Below are 19,285 nucleotides of genomic sequence, written 5' to 3'. Positions count from 1 at the left end.
AGCGGCCAATTTTCATGGGAATATAAAAGAAACTGTGTTATATGCGCATTTCCACTACCAAAAAATACCAAAAAATCCCTGCGTGGTGATGTAGAGCACGCAAAATGTACTTATTCACTTAAGTTTTCATGTACCGAATAAAAACCTAAAGTTAAATGCGTTTCCATCGCAATTTCACCTTTACGGATCGTTCGGTCACAAAAACTGTTGCTAAATAGTAAATGTGTGCCTAATATGGTCTTGGCACGTGCGCTCTAGCCAACAGTTTGCAGATACAGTGCAGGTAGGCTAGTCTACATGAGATGATTATGGATAGTCTAAGAGCAAGAATATTTGTATTTGTCAAATGGCAGTCAAGCATCTATTATCATGTCACTAGAATAAAACCCTAGATATGCATTGAAATGCAGCATCAATATCACCATGCACTACCATCCCCCTGTGAAGTTCAAGTTATTCAATCCGTAGCCTAATAAACTGTATGGTTTCCCGAGTCGTAGTGGGAGGACTACACACCCTATCATCTTGCGACTCCAAATGTACTTCGATATGATAGTTATATCAATATTTGAAGCATAAAGGCGTTACCGCTGCCATTTATCGCATTGACACAAAAAGATCCCACCATGTCGAATGAACAAATTATCCGTCTGCATTTTCAAATGTTTTACCGATTATTAGAATGGTTTTAATATGTATGATTTTACTCTCTGCCTATGGAAACATGGTTAGTGTGACAAATGTGTGGTTTGATCTGTTTAAAGAGCGCCAGCCGCCCAATTACTCCACCAAATACATAAAGGGAAAGGGGGCTACGTAGTCAGTTGTACAACTGAATGCCTTGAACTGAAATGTGTCTTCTGCATCTGAATCAGAGGTGCAGGGGCTGCCTTAATCAACATCCACATCTTCGGTGCCCGGGGAACAGTGAGTTAGATCCCCTGATGCAATGGACACCATCATGGGACTGGATGGGATTTAGGACACTTTCATCACTGGGATAAGCTCCAAATTGGTGTTTTGTTGTGAAAATGTTTTTACAAATATTTCTAATTAAGGTGGTGCAATAGTTTATACATAATGCACTTTAAACACTTGAAGCTGGTTTTATGGAGCCAGGTTAATCATTGATACAACTTATTTTACAAACAAAATAGTCTAGAACAAAAAACAATTTTAATGTTATGAAGTGACAATTTTAAAGTGAAATATATACATTATAATTAAAGATAAATAACACATTACACTGTACATTTGTGCTGATACAAAAATAGATACAATACATTATATGGACATATTGTCATACATTTTTTGAAATGAGCCTAAACTTCACAAACCAGACTTCACGTCTGGTTTGAGAGATCTCAACGTCATGTCTTCAATGTGAATGTCTAGGTTTATATCTGATGGCCAGGTCTCCTTCAGGCTGCAACATTCCAAACCCATAGCGACTGGAGTTCACCTCTGGCATCTGAGCCTCTGAGTCACACCGCTCCAGTTCCAGATGAGACAGGACCAGATACACAAACCTGAACACACAGATAAAGACACAACAGGTGAGTTGTTGGCATTAATACATTATAAATGTGCCTAAACTGTAACATTGACCATTGCACACACCAGTTTTTGTAGAATCCATTTGTATTTTATTTTGGCATGTTCTATCTGCATAGCAGTGAAATTCATGTCACTGTAACCCAATCTTGCATAGACACCTGGAGAAGCCTGTGCAGTAAAAGTCAGCTGCTAAGCCTTCCCTCTTCCTATAATGGCATTTGCTGTGAGGTGAGCTAATCAATCCCAGAATTAAGTCTGTCCTTGATTCTGGTGAAGTGGGGACCTCTGACTCCCTCTGACCTCCTCTGCCCTCCCCCTAAGACCCATAAGGAACACTCAGAGATACTCACTGTCTGATGGAGTTGATGGCAAAGCGTTTGCCCACACAGCCGTTGGTGCCTGCGCCCCATGGCATGGTGTAGTACTTGAGCCGTCTCCCTCCTTTAAAGAAGTCCTTCTTCACAGATCCGTCCTTGTTGAGGAAGCGTTCATACTTGAATCTCTATGACAGGAAACGCAGGGAGGTAAAGCAGTGAACCCAGGTCATACTGACAAATGATGATCACACATGACTGTTCCCCCACGCTTCCTGCTGCACACAACCATATCATATCAGATGGCAATAATAGCCTGTTACTACCCAATCATTTACTACAATTTCCATGTGTATTCCACTAACTGGCTGGTACTGTAGGGTGAAGGACAAAGCAATGATTCAGCTGTGTAACAAACTAACTCCCTTCCCACTCCTATTTCTATTTGTGTTCAAGTGCCTTACAATGTCCTAGGTTTAACCCCTCTCTCTGTATCTTGGGTAATCCAGGGGCACTTTAGAAACTGTGTAGGTGTGCTTCCTCCTTACGTAAACAAACGTCAATACTTATTACTGTACCTTATCTTTAACCTGTGTTCCACAATTAATACAACTAGGGTTGTTGGATAGACAGAACATGCGCAGATGGATTTGAAACTCGAATCAAATCAAATTTATTTATATAGCCCTTCGTACATCAGCTGATATCTCAAAGTGCTGTACAGAAACCCAGCCTAAAACCCCAAACAGCAAGCAATGCAGGTGTAGAAGCACGGTGGCTAGGAAAAACTACCTAGAAAGGCCAAAACCTAGGAAGAAACCTAGAGAGGAACCAGACTATGTGGGGTGGCCAGTCCTCTTCTGGCTGTGCCGGGTGGAGATTATAACAGAACATGGCCAAGATGTTCAAATGTTCATAAATGACCGGCATGGTCGAATAATAATAAGGCAGAACAGTTGAAACTGGAGCAGCAGCACAGTCAGGTGGACTGGGGACAGCAAGGAGTCATCATGTCAGGTAGTCCTGGGGCATGGTCTAAACTTTATTGTCCATTATTAGGGAGCTATTATTTGTTCATGTGTGAGAGGCAACTAACATCCATACCTGTGGTTCCTGGTGGATCTCAGGATCCATCTGAGGGCTAATGAAGGGGAACAGACACACTCTGTCCCCCCTCCTGAGCTGGTACTCCTGCCCATTGGCCATTTGCAGGGTCTTTTCCTGCACTACCTCTCTGGTGATGAACGGGGCAGCACTGAGCCTCAGAGTCTCCTCTAAGGCACTGTCTGGGATAGAGTAGACAAAGAAAAGAAGACGATGAACACTAATATACACAGACTCATTAAGCATACAGATGTTCTGTCCTCGTAATAGATTCACTAAGGTCATTCTCATTTGAGGAGTCCCTTAAGAATAGTTATGAATAGACTTGCCTAGTTAAATAAAGGTTAAATACAGGCAGGTTTCTATCTTCAGGTAGGTGGCACTTTCCTTATGTGCTCATTATTTGCACCAGAGGTTAGAGCACCTGTTGATGGTGACATGGGAGCCATTAGATCATTGAGAGCAACTTTCAGGGCCTGAGCAGGTGGATCTGCCCTGGTCCTTTAGTCATTGAGCTCATTAGGGTCTCAGGCAAAGACTACTGTATGTGTGGCCACTCACCTGGGAACAGTGTGTGTGTATACATACAGTGCCTTGCAAAAGTATTCGGCCCCCTTGAACTTTGCGACCTTTTGCCACATTTCAGGCTTCAAACATAAAGATATAAAACTGTATTTTTTTGTGAAGAATCAACAACAAGTGGGACACAATCATGAAGTGGAACGACATTTATTGGATATTTCAAACTTTTTTAACAAATCAAAAACTGAAAAATTGGGCGTGCAAAATTATTCAGCCCCTTTACTTTCAGTGCAGCAAACTCTCTCCAGAAGTTCAGTGAGGATCTCTGAATGATCCAATGTTGACCTAAATGACTAATGAGGATAAATACAATCCACCTGTGTGTAATCAAGTCTCCGTATAAATGCACCTGCACTGTGATAGTCTCAGAGGTCCGTTAAAAGCGCAGAGAGCATCATGAAGAACAAGGAACACACCAGGCAGGTCCGAGATACTGTTGTGAAGAAGTTTAAAGCCGGATTTGGATACAAAAAGATTTCCCAAGCTTTAAACATCCCAAGGAGCACTGTGCAAGCGATAATATTGAAATGGAAGGAGTATCAGACCACTGCAAATCTACCAAGACCTGGCCATCCCTCTAAACTTTCAGCTCATACAAGGAGAAGACTGATCAGAGATGCAGCCAAGAGGCCCATGATCACTCTGGATGAACTGCAGAGATCTACAGCTGAGGTGGGAGACTCTGTCCATAGGACAACAATCAGTCATATATTGCACAAATCTGGCCTTTATGGAAGAGTGGCAAGAAGAAAGCCATTTCTTAAAGATATCCATAAAAAGTGTCGATTAAAGTTTGCCACAAGCCACCTGGGAGACACACCAAACATGTGGAAGAAGGTGCTCTGGTCAGATGAAACCAAAATTGAACTTTTTGGCAACAATGCAAAACGTTATGTTTGGCGTAAAAGCAACACAGCTGAACACACCATCCCCACTGTCAAACATGGTGGTGGCAGCATCATGGTTTGGGCCTGCTTTTCTTCAGCAGGGACAGGGAAGATGGTTAAAATTGATGGGAAGATGGATGGAGCCAAATACAGGACCATTCTGGAAGAAAACCTGATGGAGTCTGCAAAAGACCTGAGACTGGGACGGAGATTTGTCTTCCAACAAGACAATGATCCAAAACATAAAGCAAAATCTACAATGGAATGGTTCAAAAATAAAACATATCCAGGTGTTAGAATGGCCAAGTCAAAGTCCAGACCTGAATCCAATCGAGAATCTGTGGAAAGAACTGAAAACTGCTGTTCACAAATGCTCTCCATCCAACCTCACTGAGCTCGAGCTGTTTTGCAAGGAGGAATGGGAAAAAATGTCAGTCTCTCGGTGTGCAAAACTGATAGAGACATACCCCAAGCGACTTACAGCTGTAATCGCAGCAAAAGGTGGCGCTACAAAGTATTAACTTAAGGGGGCTGAATAATTTTGCACGCCCAATTTTTCAGTTTTTGATTTGTTAAAAAAGTTTGAAATATCCAATAAATGTCGTTCCACTTCATGATTGTGTCCCACTTGTTGTTGATTCTTCACAAAAAAATACAGTTTTATATCTTTATGTTTGAAGCCTGAAATGTGGCAAAAGGTCGCAAAGTTCAAGGGGGCCGAATACTTTCGCAAGGCACTGTATGTGTGTCTTCAACTGCCCTCTCACCCCCCCACCCTCGTTTCTCTCTACTCTGTTCATTAAGGTACATTTGCCCATAGGGATGAAGCTCCTTGTCTTTGTGCATATACCCAGTAAACAAAAAACACTCACCAAACACAGGTGTGTGCTGCAGCCTGTCCAGTAGGGGACACTTTGCAGAGTCCTGCTCAGAGATGCTGCTGAACTCTCTTCTCACCGCCTTCATGGCCTCAGGGTTTGTCAACAGGAAACCTAACAGCCAGAATGCAGCAGGTCCAACGTTACCCTGGCAACAAATGAAGGTTGACATGAAGGCAATGACACAGCGAGTTCCCTTTCCGATGGTTCTCACAGTGAGACTGTGCAGGTAGCAATTATGTAACCGGAGAAGAGAACATTACACACCACATGCCAGCTCTTACCATTTTCTCTCATAGGGGAAAGCATCACTTGTTCATATAGTTAAATCACAAATCCTAATGAATTAAACTGGTTCCTTTCCTGTGTCTATGATAGAGCACCGTGTTATGACTGCTGTCAGAGAGTAGGTGCTGTAATGGTTACTATAAAAGACAAGCCATTAGACATCAAAGAGACTCAATATGAAGTGTTCGGGGCACACTGGGCTGTCCTGGCCATCTGTCTGTGTTTGTACATGAGTGGAAAGACCACTGAATTTACATCGACTCCAGACTAAACAATGTTTGCCATGTATAGTGCTGAGCGATTAGTGCTTTTTGAGGTCGGTTCGGTTTTGGTTCGATCGCGAAAAAAAAGAATCATGTTTTAAAAAATATATATATTTTTGACATTACATGCACTATGCATTATGTGGGTTGAAAGCTGTAACACAGAATTAAATCATTCATAAAAGTTCCATGGTGGTGGTGACTGCCCATTATTGCTTATCACTAATTAACTATAATTTATTCACATCACTTTAACAAAATATTTGTTTTATTTGATTATTTCATTCCACGTCTTCCTCTCATAGAGAGCGGCTGCCAACGCGGTCTGACAAAATCACTATTTTAGTAATTCTTCAAAAGGAAATAAGACATACTTTTAGGACTGCTGAATGCCAACTATCAAACACTTAGCACTCCGCTTTCTACCCCTCTAGATAGTACGTTCTCAGTCTCTGTGTCTTGCTCTGCACAGACCGGACAAGTTTAAGCAGGTGCGTAATGGATTATGGTCATTGTAGTTTTTTACCACTACAACTCCATCGCACAGTCCAAGCTTGATCTGATTTATCCCTACAGAAACTGTACATCGAGCTCACAGAAAAAAATGAAGGAGATGGAATTCAAATAATTGAACAGACGTCGGTCAATAAGTTGTCCAAAAAATATTTAGAAAAATACATTTTGGTTAATCTCTCAGCACTAGTCATGTAATATGCTGCACTATACACTATCCAGGAATTACATACAATATAATACACAGATTATTTGTTGTGGTAACACCTTATGTTCTTCACTACATTCTTAGGGGAACTGAAAAATTACAATCAAGAGTTGCATGATGATGGTAGATCATGTGGCTGTGTGACATTGTAGATGCAGTTATCAGTGCTCAATGAGTGACGTAACACGTCTAAGCAGCAGGGTTGGGGTAATTCCATTTGAATTCCAGCAAATTCAGAAAGTAAACCAAATTCCAATTCAGAATGTTCTTAATTGAAAAGTTTTGAAGACAATTGGAATTTCAGTGTACCTTTTGAACTGACTGGAATTTAAATGGAATTAACCCCAACCATGCTAAGCAGGAGCTGAGTACTCAGAGTCTACTCAGAATGTTCTTGGTATCATAGTGTGTACTTTTGCCATCTTGGGATTCCTCCAAAAAGTCAAAAAGTATCTGTTTAGCTGGAGTCAGACCCTTTTATCTAAAGGACATAAACAGGCTACTAGTGCACTCTTGTGGTAAAGATGTGTATTACACTCATTACCATCTTTTATTAGGGAAGTCCTTGTTTGAGCAGGAGGAGCAGGTAACAGTAGCTCTGTAACAACCATTCTAGCAGCAAAGAGAGCTTGAGAACATCCCACTGAGGCCATGTTTAGTTGGAGCCCACTGGAACTTGCAGTAGTCTAACATAGGGACAGGATGTCTGTCCCCTCCAAGATAACACTAAAATAAGGTCTACAGTTCTAGGGTTTTTCCATACACTCCAGTGGTTGAGAATACAGCATTAGTATTCATCTTAAAGAACTGAATGTGCTAGTATTTATTTATAGTCTTTCAAAAATAATCACTAACCACAAAAGTATTCTACAGTGGTTGGACAAAGCGTAAGGTGTGGTTGACAAACAGGTACAGTATAAACAGAATTTGAGAGGCACACCGTGTGGGTAGCTGAATTTCACAAAGGGTAACATCTTTAACCAGTCGAGTCTAGCATCTGACATTGGCATGCAAGTGTCTTTGTATTGGAAAATGTTCATGTTTAAGATGGCTGCTAGCCAGGAGGGCATGCTGCTGTATTACCAGGTATCATTGTTGGCCCACCTCCAAAAATCTATTGAATAGAAAGGAATTTTTCTATGGGTGCAATGGAACAACAGGGATTTTCACCAATCGTTCACAAGACCTATTCAGAACAGCTTTAAATAGCTGGGCAGCCCTTGCTTTGTGACAATGACAGGCCACTACTCCTCTTAGGGAGGTGAGGTGAGATGGGGGAGTGCCTATGACTCACCTGTGTGGCCCACAGCTGCAGCAGCAGGGCTCTCCTCTGAGTTTCCTCGTCAGCTCCCTCTTCCTGCAGAAGGTGCCTGTAGTCTCTCAACCAGGGGCTGGACCCGGAGCCCTCTCCCAGCCCCGCCGGGGCCAACAATTCCCACAGACGCCCTCTCACACTCTGGGCGGTCCGCTTCTCCTCTGACACACACACACAGACAGGAACACACAGGCAGGTGAGTCAAGAGTAAACACAGACACACATGGGTAAAACAGATGAGATCAGACTGAGATAATTTGATTAGTGAGTCAAGTGTCGATAGAGAGATACAGGCGACATAATCCTGAAAACAGAGACGGGTGGGAGAGGTGTGTAACATGAACATGGGAAACATGAAGAGTGAGTAATAGGTGTGACATGCAAGATAAGACAGATGAACAAATATGCCATTTGAATAGAAAGAGGTGACATCAGTGACACGGGTGGGACAGAAACAGGAGATATGTGGGAGTAAGCTGGGAGGAACAAACAAATATAATATGTATAGTTAGAGAACAGTAAGATAAGGAGGTGAAAAGGACAGACAGGTGTGTCAGGTGACATCAGATAGAGCCTGTAGATGAAGCAGACTGAGAAGAAATGACATAGGGACCATGAGTAATTAAGCCAATTGGAGTCGGAAATTAGATTCAAACATATGACCCGCTTAGATAAACACTGCAGTGACCGCACTATGGCAAGCAAGAAACAAACTATTTTTATTTTATTTAACTAGGCAAGTCAGTTAAGAACAAATTCTTATTTTCAATGACGGCCTAGGAACAGTGGGTTAACTAACTGCCTGTTCAGGGGCAGAACGACAGATCTGTACCTTGTCAGCTCGGGGGTTTGACCTTGCAACCTTCCGGTTACTAGTCCAACACTCTAACCACTAGGCTACCCTGCCACCCCACAGTGAGTCCATACAATGACAAATATGACAAATCACAAACAGCCAGCCGACTCAATGATATATATAAAAATCGGAGTCATAAAGTGATCAGGGATAATATAGATTTAATTATTCCTCTATTCAGTCTTTATAATATACGTCCTCTCACTGTCAACTGCGTTTATTTTCAGAAAACTTAACATGTGTAAATCTTTGTATGAACATAACAAGATTCAACAACTGAGACATAAACTGAACAAGTTCCACTGACATGTGACTAACAGAAAGGTAAAAATGTGTCCCTGAACAAAGGGGGGGTCAAAATCAAAAGTAACAGTCAGTATCTGGTGTGGCCACGAGCTGCATTATGTACTGCAGTGCATCTCCTCCTCATGAACTGTACCAGATTTGCCAGTTATTGCTGTGAGATGTTACCCCACTCTTCCACCAAGGCACCTGCAAGTTCCCAGATATTTCTGGGGGGAATGGCCCTAGCTCTCACCCTCCAATCCAACAGGTCCCAGACGTGCTCAATGGGATTGAGATCCGGGCTCTTCGCTGGCCATGGCAGAACACTGACATTCCTGTCTTGAAGGAAATTACGCACAGAATGAGCAGTAGGGCTGGTGGCATTGTCATTCTGGAGGGTCATGTCAGGATGAGCCTGCAGGAAGGGTACCACATGAGGGAGGAGGAAATCCGACCATCACCCCTGGTGAGACGAAACCGTGACTCGTCAGTGAAGAGCACTTTTTGCCAGTCCTATCTGGTCCAGCGACGGTGGGTTGGTGCTCATAGGCGACGTTGTTGCCGGTGATGTCTGGTGAGGACCTCCCTTACAACAACAGGCCAAAAAGCCCTTAGTCCAGCCTCTCTCAGCCTATTGCGGACAGTCTGAGCACTGATGGAGGGATTGTGCGTTCCTGGTGTAACAGTTGTTGTTGTTGCCATCCTGTACCTGTCCCGCAGGTGTGATGTTCGGATGTACCGATCCTGTGCCGGTGTTGTTACACGTGGTCTGCCACTATGAGGACGATCAGCTGCCCATCCGGTCTCCCTGCAGCGCTGGCCACATTTATTTCCCTGGCCACATCTGTAGTCCTCATGCCTCCTTGCAGCATGACTAAGGCACGTTCACGCAGATGAGCAGGGACCTCGAGTATCTTTCTTTTGGTGTTTTTCAGAGTCAGTAGAAAGGCCTCTTTAGTGTCCGAAGTTTTCATAACCGTGACCTTAATTGCCTACCGTCTGTAAGCTGTTAGTGTCTTAACGACCTTTCCACAAGTGCATGTTCATTCATTGTTTATGGTTCATTGAACAAGCATGGGAAACAGTGTTTAAACCCTTTACAATGAAGATCTGTGAAGTTATTTGGATTTTTACGAATTATCTTTGAAAGACAGGGTCCTGAAAAAGGGGCATTTCTTTTTTTGCTGAGTTTACATTAGGGTAAAACAATCAAACTATAATACCACATCCAAACTGAATTAAGCCCTAAGATCAGACACACCCACACCCAGCTGCCACTGTACCTTTCCACAAATGTAAAACCTTGTGGCTCACAATGTTTCTTTCAGAGACCATGTTTCATGTAGTCACCTGGTTTCAGTGTGGTCCTGGCCATTTTGGTCAGGAGGTTGTCAAACTTCCGGTACTCCTCATAGACGTCAGTGGGGTCTGTTCTGTTGTTGTTCTGCTCCCCTCCAAAAAGTGTGAGGTACCCTGCCCTGAAAGAGAGAGACAGTGGGATGGTGAGTGTGGTTGTAGAGTGGCATGTTGAAAAAAACATTTGGTTGCTAGTAGCAGTTAAGCTTAGGAAAACATGTCATTGAGTGATCATTAAATATATTGAAGATGTTGCCTTAAAGATGGAATCCGCAGTAGGCGGAAACAGCACCATGGCTCTGCCACCACCGTTGTTATTGTTTTTGTTGCCCAGCTGAGGAGATGTCGTGTAGCATGGTAGAAATAATTGCAGTACATAATAGTGTGCTCTTCTATCTCCCATGCAATTATGTCCGAGGGGAAAAACTGTTTTTGTTGTTTCCACTAACTTCTTTGTTCCTTGTATTTAAAACAGGCATGGCAGTTTCACCATTAAGCATTTCAGTTTTAAGTGATTGTTAAGAACCGTTTCCGATCGATGGAGGAATACCTTGCCCACAGTGGCGTCCTCCCACTGAAGGTCAACAGGAACACTTCCTGTGTCACACCTGCCACTGCCCACCCACATAAACTGTTCACAGTGTGGGGTATTACTAGTATAAATGTCTTATTTAGTATAAATCTTCCTCATCCTAGATTACTTCACAGCAGGGTTTTTCAAATGTTTTGGGGCCAGGGACCCCTTTTGTGATAGTAAATTCATCAGGGACCAGACATAATTAGAACACAGCTCGAGCGACATAATAATAGCATACAAGGACTTCTACCAAGTCTCAGTCCCTGGGAAGGAACATTATAAAGGCACGCCTCTTGGCATTGGAGAGAAAATGAAGCCGTTTTCAAGGTAATATTCTGCAATTATACCCATAATGCCATTTGTTTTAAAGCTTACATTACAGTACATTTATGTTAACAAAACATTTTGGGGAAATACAATAAGTATCCAGTTGAAAAATGTATAACTTGTAGATTACAATTATTTTGGCCAAGGGATATATTCATCTGTTGTTGTTAGTAATATTAATGAAAAATACAACTTAATTCATGTTATATTTTGAGATCTGCCTGTGGACCCCATGCAGTACGGCCGCAGACCCCACTTTGAGAACCCCTGCTTCACGGTGTCTGACCTATTAAGTAATGATGTTGCCTAATGTTAACAGAAGTAATGACTAAATCCTCTGTTCCCCATTAGGATGCTGAATGTTTAAATGACCATCTCAAACATCTCTGGCAACACTATAAATAAAAACCCTTTTAAAGTGTGTAGCCGGGGGACTTCTACAGGAAGGGCAGCCTGAAAGAGGAATTTCATGAGTGGCACTGCTCTTTCTTTTCATTAGATGCCTCTTATGTGTCACTAAACATTCTTACTGGTGTATTTACAAACAAGTGGCTTGTGGAACGGGCTGGTAAGTAAACTGTTTATCCCAGGCGTTTGACGTAGGCCCTTGGGGACGCGTGGGTGAATGAGTGAGTGAAGAAGGGAAGGAGTTATAGGAACTCTTCCGTTCGTACCTGAAGAGAAGACTGTAACAGAAGCTGAAGAGCCCGTCCGTGTTCCAGTCGGTCTGGTTGTGACAGGGCCTCTGGGCTTGCAGCAGCAGGGACTGGAGGTGGCGGTGCATGGTGCTGCTCAGGCAGGATAGGCTCCCGCCCTCAAAGTGCCTGAGGGTACAAAGGTTTAAGGTCAAGAGAAAGGAATGTTTGTCATATATGATGTCATAAAGGCCAAACCTGTAATTCACTTTGACCTAATTGTGTAAAAGACTAGCATTCTGTTCCGGGGTTTACTATGGGTTGCTTTGGCTCGGACAATGCTTATTTACTTAAGTAGTGGCACTGTGAAGACAGGTGTAGTATCACGCCTCTATGGAATAACACCAAAAAACATAGGTGTTGCCTGTGGAAATACTGTAACTGATCAGTCTGAACTATAAACTTTGGGCTGGAGGATATGTCAGTGCAGTACACCTGTGTGGCAGGGTACAAAATGCTGCTCTGTAGATCAAACATCCAATACAGAGAGCTTGACAGCAATGCTCTATAAAGCCAGAAGAAAAGGACTATAGCACTGTAACCTACACAACGGCCTAGATATTCTGCAAGACAATATGACTGTGAGAGACTGAGATAGTTCCACAACAGTGCCAATCAACAGAATGGTGGGAGGTGAGTGCATTTGCTCCGCACCCTGACACAGTATGCATTTATAAACCATAACATGAGGCTAATCAGGCCATGGTGATGGTAGTGATATCTGTGATGGTCGATGTGGTAATCCCTGATCCCAGGCACCTCTCTGTCTCAGGGAAGGAAACTTTTGAGTTAGACTACGGTGGAGCCAGGAAGCAACATCCCACAGTAGCATATTATACCTGTGTAAGGATCCAGTTATTGGCTGGACAATGCTGTCCTTAATCGTTTATTTGTCAAAACTTTAATTTGTCATTCTCTGACTGTATCAATGGGCATGTACAGCTGTTTTTGGGCTGACCACACAGAAAGGAGTGTGTGATAAGGATAGGGACGTACTGTTTTGTTAGGGCCTTCTCTACAGCAGGGTTGTGATGGGGGAGCTGCAGGCTGAATATTCTGTCCATGAGAACCTGTGCGTAGCGTGTGAAGTCTAGGGACACAGAGTCCTCTATCACAGCATCATAAGAGCTGGGGTCCAGTAGCACTGTCACATAGCGCCCAGCCACACGCACCTACACACACACACACAAAATCAAAAAGTAGAACACACCAACACACGCATCATGAATGGTGAGGAATTTACATCTACTATAGATGTATTCAGGGATTTAGGCAAGAACAGATGATTAGGTTCATGTATAGATATTAGGTTGATGATGTTGAGGAAAGTTTTTCATATCACCACTCTTACCGTGAAGATATCGCCATGCTTCACCTTCATACGGTTTAGAAACTTGGCAGCATCTCTTCCAAACTCAAGGGCGTGGCCTAACCATGGAATAACTCCTTTGTCTAAAGGTGGCTCTTTCTCTGACCTGTATAGAAAGAAAACCCATGTCATTTTGAACAGCTAATATTCAAACCTATATATTTGTTCATACCAAAGTTACTGATTACACAGATGTTGTCTGTTGATATAGTAACTGTATCCTAAATCAATTAACTATTCAATATTCACATGCCTGGCTCTTATCAGTACATTGTGTGACACAGCTGTGAGTAAAGTAGATACAGTTTAGCCAATAAATTATAAAGCCAGCACTCTCCCAATAACATTTATAGTAGAATGAGCCCATCAATTTATCTAGCGATATAGCAATAAGCAAGGATGAAAACAGATGTGACTATGATCTTTGAGACACAAAAATTGACATTTAAGACTGGCCAGTGAAAATAGTCCTTAATAGCACTTGAATTTTGGTCAATCTCGGGATTATTTCAACCTTCCCTCTCAAAAAGGATTGACAGGCGACAACTCATGTAACTCATCTACTGCTCAATACAACTATGATATTATTAAGATGTATTTGGATTACTTTAGGTTTATGGTAAATACAACTTTATGCTGGGTTAATTTATGCTAGGTAGGCAATACACCTATTAGATAAGTAGGCTAGTGGGCTAAACAAATATGTGCACAGGTGAAAAAGAGTTCGAAATGCCCACAATATAATACAGAACGCATCAAATCAAATGTATTTATATAGCCCTTCGTACATCAGCTGATATCTCAAAGTGCTGTACAGAAACCCAGCCTAAAACCCCAAACAGCAAGCAATGCAGGTGTTGAAGCACGGTGGCTAGGAAAAACTCCCTAGAAAGGCCAAAACCTAGGAAGAAACCTATTCAATGTATGCAGTGCAAGCATAGACATTAACCTAATAGAACATTCATTTTAGAAAAGGGTACTCACCTGGAGCGTTTCGAAACAAGTACGAATAAGAGAAGCATGCCCTGGACAAGCAAAAGTATCGTCCAAATCATAGCGCAATTTCTAGAAAGATGTACCTGCACGTTGGTGCGCAACAGTGAATATATGTGAATAATTTAAGACTACAGGCTTGATCAGATATAGTGCTATTTATTTTGTCATCCGATGACGGCGTTGCAGGGTGTACCCTGACGTCATATGATCTCATCCATCTTCCTATTTGCACGAGTTCACGTAGGACCCATGACTAGGGAGTTTTTTCATTTCGTATCGCAGGAGATCCATGTTTACCGTGAATGTTGTCTCCGCGACCGCGGGAACATAGCCTTTAACTGTCAACGGTGCTATAAAGCTGATACTCAGGGTTAGGAATTTAATGGAGCCGTAGATTCATTTCCAGATACATCCAAGCCTAAACAAAACAAACCCACCCATGTGTCTAAATTTAAATCAGATTAGGTTTGATAATATCCCAAATAATGATATTCCAATGATATCGTGTCTTCATGGGTGGCCTCCATAGAGTTGAGCGCAGACTATTTGAAATAAATTTACCTTTGACTCACTATGCAGTCGATACTTCAAAAATGTACATTCTTAAACTCTTACCATGTACCTAAGTTTGTCCTGTTGTTGCGTGCCTTTTTCTTTGTTTACTAAAATCATATATTTTTTTAAATAAAATGTTAATCAAAAACAAACACCGACTGTTTCCTTATTGCTATTCAATTGCCACATTCACATTCGAGTTGCCATCTTTGAGCAACAGCAATGAGGAAACAGTCAGTGGTTATATTTGATTGACGTTTTATTAAAAAAGTATGGATTTCAGCAAACAAAGGTGTGTATTTACTTGGCTACGTCATGGGTTGCCTACCTCAAAAAATGACACTTACTTACATGTTATTCAGGTCAACATTTTAAAACGGATATTTCTATAAAATAAGCTGAAATTTACCTAGTCTGTCATATTTAGACAAAGCTTGCATAGCCACGTTTATTTCAGTGATTATGGTGATGTGTCAAACTCACAAATGTAAAAAGAGGTCGACTGATGTCACATCAATGGTGTATCTGTTTCACAACAGCAGCAGACATAACTGATGTTAGGATGAGACAATGTTGTCATTGAATATACAGCTGGGTGATGCATGAGAATGAGTGTGTACAGTCTGTAAGTGTCATAAAAAAAGTCCATTACATCAACAACTGATCTAGGCATGTTTGAATACAAGTTTTAGTGACCATAAGAGTCATCGTACAGAACCTACCTACCTACCTACAAGTCGTCAATGGAGTGGAGAGGTGTGGTAATTTGAACTCATTCCCTCAACAGCACAATTGGGGTTTAAATCAATATCCTTGCTTACCTACTGTAGCTAAAAGAACCATGGATGATTAATTAATTGCATTTATATAACTGGCACTCAGACATACCCCAACAACTTCTTATAACGCGGGGGTTTAACATGAAAAGGAAACTGGTTGTATAAATAGGCCGTTAACCCAAATGTCATCTGTCAATAAAAATACAGTAAAACTTAGGAAATGCTTCCCTATGAGACATACTCACTTTTGTACCTTCAACAAAATAAAACAGCAAAATAGGTTAACCAAATAAATAAATAAATGTCAAAAGGTAATTTTTTCATCCATTTCTAAACTATATTGCTGTATAGGTGGTGCTTAACTTGGCCACTTATCCTCCTTTTCCTTTGCTGCCTTTTCTTCTCGTGGTTCCCGGACGTCTTCTGGGGTTTGGCCAAAGATCCCTGCTGTCTGTTTGAGGAGGAACACCCCTGCGTGTAAGCCACCTACATTGACTCAGGCAGTGTGGTGCTTCCAACCCTCAATATGGCATGAGGAAGACAGATACACCCCATCACAAAACATTAAGGCTAAAACACCACAGTATAGCTTGGAGAAAAGCCATCTGGCCAAGGGCCCATCTACACCAGAAACAGAGTAGACTCAGTCCATACTATACTCTCACAATAGAGGTTTGTTCACACAGATAATATTGTTGTGGATTAATGAAATCAATATGATCCAACTTCCTCAACTACCCATTTTTTGGAAACTCTGGAATTTTCCAGATGCCTTCCAGAACAGACAGGTTAGGACACGTCTGTCCACCCCACTCCACCACGAATTACACAGTCTTACTGTATGTGTGGTACATTGCCTTTTGAAAGCATTTCTTATCCTGGGTCAGGATGACAGCCTTCCCTGAGCCTGGTCGGTACACCTGGGCCATCTCTCTTACACAGGGCGGATACAGGTCCCAGTTCTTCTTTCTGGAACCCATTCTATAAGAAAACCACACAACATACACATCAGCCATGTAAACAATATGAATACATTCAATTAATAAATGACTCCATTGAAGACTTGTTGGTAGGTTCTGTCTATGTTGAGTGTCCTAATTGAAACAGTACAGTGGTATCTACCTCTTCCCAAAGGGCATGTCAGTGATAATGATGTCCACTGAGCTGGTTCTCATGACACAGGTCCCACTGCACCTTGTTTATGGGCATCCCTGGTGTACTGCAGAGGTGGGGAGTATATACAGTGAATTCGGAAAGTAGTCAGACCCCTTGACTTTTTCCCCATTTTGTTTGGTTACAGACTTATACTGAAATGGGTTTAATTGTTTTTTCCCTTCTTCAACCTACACACAATACCCCATAATGACAAAGCAAAAACAGGTTTTTAGACATTTTTGCAAATGAATAAAAAATGAAAAACGTAAATATCACACTTACAGTTGAAGTCGGAAGTTTACATACACTTAGGTTGGAGTCATCAAAACTCGTTTTTCAACCACTCCATACATTTCTTGTTAACCTCTCTTGTATTTTGTACAAGTATTTTGATGTTTGGATGAAAAGCGTACCCAAAGTAAACTGCCTGTTACTCAGGCCCAGAAGCTAGGATATACATGTAATTGGTAGATTTGGATAGAAAACACTCTAAAATGATGTCGGTGAGTATAACAGAACTGATATGGCAGGCGAAACCCCAAGGACAAACCATCCCTAGGAACTGCAATCTGGGATTGCAGTTCCTAGGGCTTACACTAGATGTCAACAGTCTTTAGAAAGAGTTTCAGGCTGGTTTTTGGAAAAATGAGCCAGAAATTGTAGTTTTTCTAAGTGGCTCCCATTTTGGCTGTAGTGTTTCCAAGCTCGTGGAAGAGAGCGCATTCTTTGGTATTTTTCTCCGGTAAAGACAATAACGATTCTCCGTCTTAAATTGTATCATTTATTTACGTATTAGGATACCTAACGTTTGATTATAAATGTTGTTTGACTTGTTTGGAAAAGTCTATTAGTAACGTTTGGGATTCATTTTGATTGCATGTTGATGGAGGGAAACTGGGTGGATTATTGACTGAAGCGCGCCACCTAAACTGAGTTTTTATGGATATAAAGAAGGACATTATCGAACAAAATGACCATTTGTGATGTAACTGGGACCTTTTGGAGTGCCAACAGAAGAAGATCATCAAAGGTAAGGCATTTTTTATATCGCTATTTCTGACTTTCGTGTCGCACCTGCCTGGTTGAAATATGTTTTTAATGTGTTTGTATGCAGAGCGCTGTCCTTAGATAATCACATGGTTTGCTTTCGCCGTAAAGCCTTTTTGAAATGGATTAACAAGAAGTTAAGCTTTATTTTGATGTATTACCCTTGTGTTTTTATGAAAGTTAAATATTTATAATACTGTAGTTTGAATTTTGCCCTCTACAATTTCACCGGATGTTGGCCAGGTGGGACGCTACCATCCCACCTGCCCATAAGAAGTTAACAAACTATAGTTTTGGCAAGTCGGTTAGGACATCTACTTTGTGCATGACAAGTCATTTTTCCAACAATTGTTTACAGACAGATTATTTCACGTATAATTCACTGTATCACAATTCCAGCGGGTCAGAAGTTTACATACACTAAGTTGACTGTGCCTTTAAACAGCTTGGAAAATTCCAGAAAATTATGTCATGGCTTTAGAAGCTTCTGATAAGCTAATTGACATAATTTGAGTCAATTGGAGGTGTACCTGTGGATGTATTTCAAGGCCAACCATCAAACTCAGTGCCTCTTTGCTTGACGTCATGGGAAAATCAAAAGAAATCAGCCAAGACCTCAGAAAAAAAATTGTAGCTCTCCACAAGTTTGGTTCATCCTTGGAAGCAATTTCCAAATGCCTGAAGGTACTACGTTCATCTGTACAAACAATAGTAAGAAAGTATAAACACCATGGGACCACGCAGCCGTCATACCGCTCAGGAAGGAGTCGCTGTGTCCTAGAGATGAACCTAATTTGGTGCAAAATGTGCAAATCAATCACAGAACACAGCAAAGAACCTTGTGAAGATGCTGGAGGAAACGGGTACAAAAGTATCTATATCCACAGTAAAACGAGTCCTATATCGACATAACCTGAAAGGCCGATCAGCAAGGAAGAAGCCACTGCTCCAAAACCGCAATAAAAAAGCCAGACTATGGTTTGCAACTGCACATGGGGACAAAGATCGTACTTTTTGGAGAAATGTCCTCTGGTCTGATGAAACAAAAATGGAACTGTTTGGCCATAATGACCATCGTTATGTTTGGAGGAAAAAGGGGGAGGCTTGCAAGCCGAAGAACACCATCCCAACCGTGAAGCATGGGGGTGGCAGCATCATGTTGTGGGGGTGCTTTGCTGTAGGAGGGACTGGTGCACTTCACAAAATAGATGGCATGAAGTGGAAGGAAAATTATGTGGATATATTGAAGCAACATCTCAAGACATCAGTCAGGAAGTTAAAGCTTGGTCGCAAATGGGTCTTCCAAATGGACAATGACCCCAAGCATACTTCCAAAGCTGTGGCAAAATGGCTTAAGGACAACAAAGTCAAGGTATTGG

General features: G+C 41.7%; 1 protein-coding gene across 1 annotated transcript; it reads right to left on the bottom strand.

Moving 5' to 3' along the window:
• Positions 1-1,199: 1,199 nt before the first annotated feature.
• Positions 1,200-14,473, bottom strand: LOC139414360 (prostacyclin synthase-like). Its single transcript, XM_071162276.1, has 10 exons — positions 14,359-14,473; positions 13,357-13,480; positions 13,002-13,177; positions 11,985-12,134; positions 10,401-10,528; positions 7,889-8,070; positions 5,317-5,470; positions 2,976-3,157; positions 1,908-2,059; positions 1,200-1,529 (listed from the first exon to the last, which is right to left on the bottom strand). Exons 1-10 carry the CDS (start codon positions 14,427-14,429, stop codon positions 1,379-1,381), a joined length of 1,470 nt encoding a protein of 489 aa, XP_071018377.1. The 5' UTR covers positions 14,430-14,473; the 3' UTR covers positions 1,200-1,378.
• Between the last annotated feature and the right edge of the window lie 4,812 nt (positions 14,474-19,285).

This window comes from Oncorhynchus clarkii, chromosome 7, assembly GCF_045791955.1.
Source record: "Oncorhynchus clarkii lewisi isolate Uvic-CL-2024 chromosome 7, UVic_Ocla_1.0, whole genome shotgun sequence".
NCBI lineage: Eukaryota > Metazoa > Chordata > Actinopteri > Salmoniformes > Salmonidae > Oncorhynchus > Oncorhynchus clarkii.
Note: the sequence above shows the minus strand (reverse complement) of the source record. Positions and strands in the feature narration are given on the sequence as shown.

Coding starts and splice junctions, on each gene's coding strand:
- LOC139414360 (XM_071162276.1), bottom strand. CDS start 14,429: ATGATTTGGACGATACTTTTGCTTGTCCAGGGCATGCTTCTCTTATTC. Junction 13,481..14,358: donor CTTGTTTCGAAACGCTCCAG/GTGAGTACCCTT, acceptor CTTTCTATACAG/GTCAGAGAAAGAGCCACCTT. Junction 8,071..10,400: donor CAGGACCACACTGAAACCAG/GTGACTACATGA, acceptor TGTGTGTGTCAG/AGGAGAAGCGGACCGCCCAG.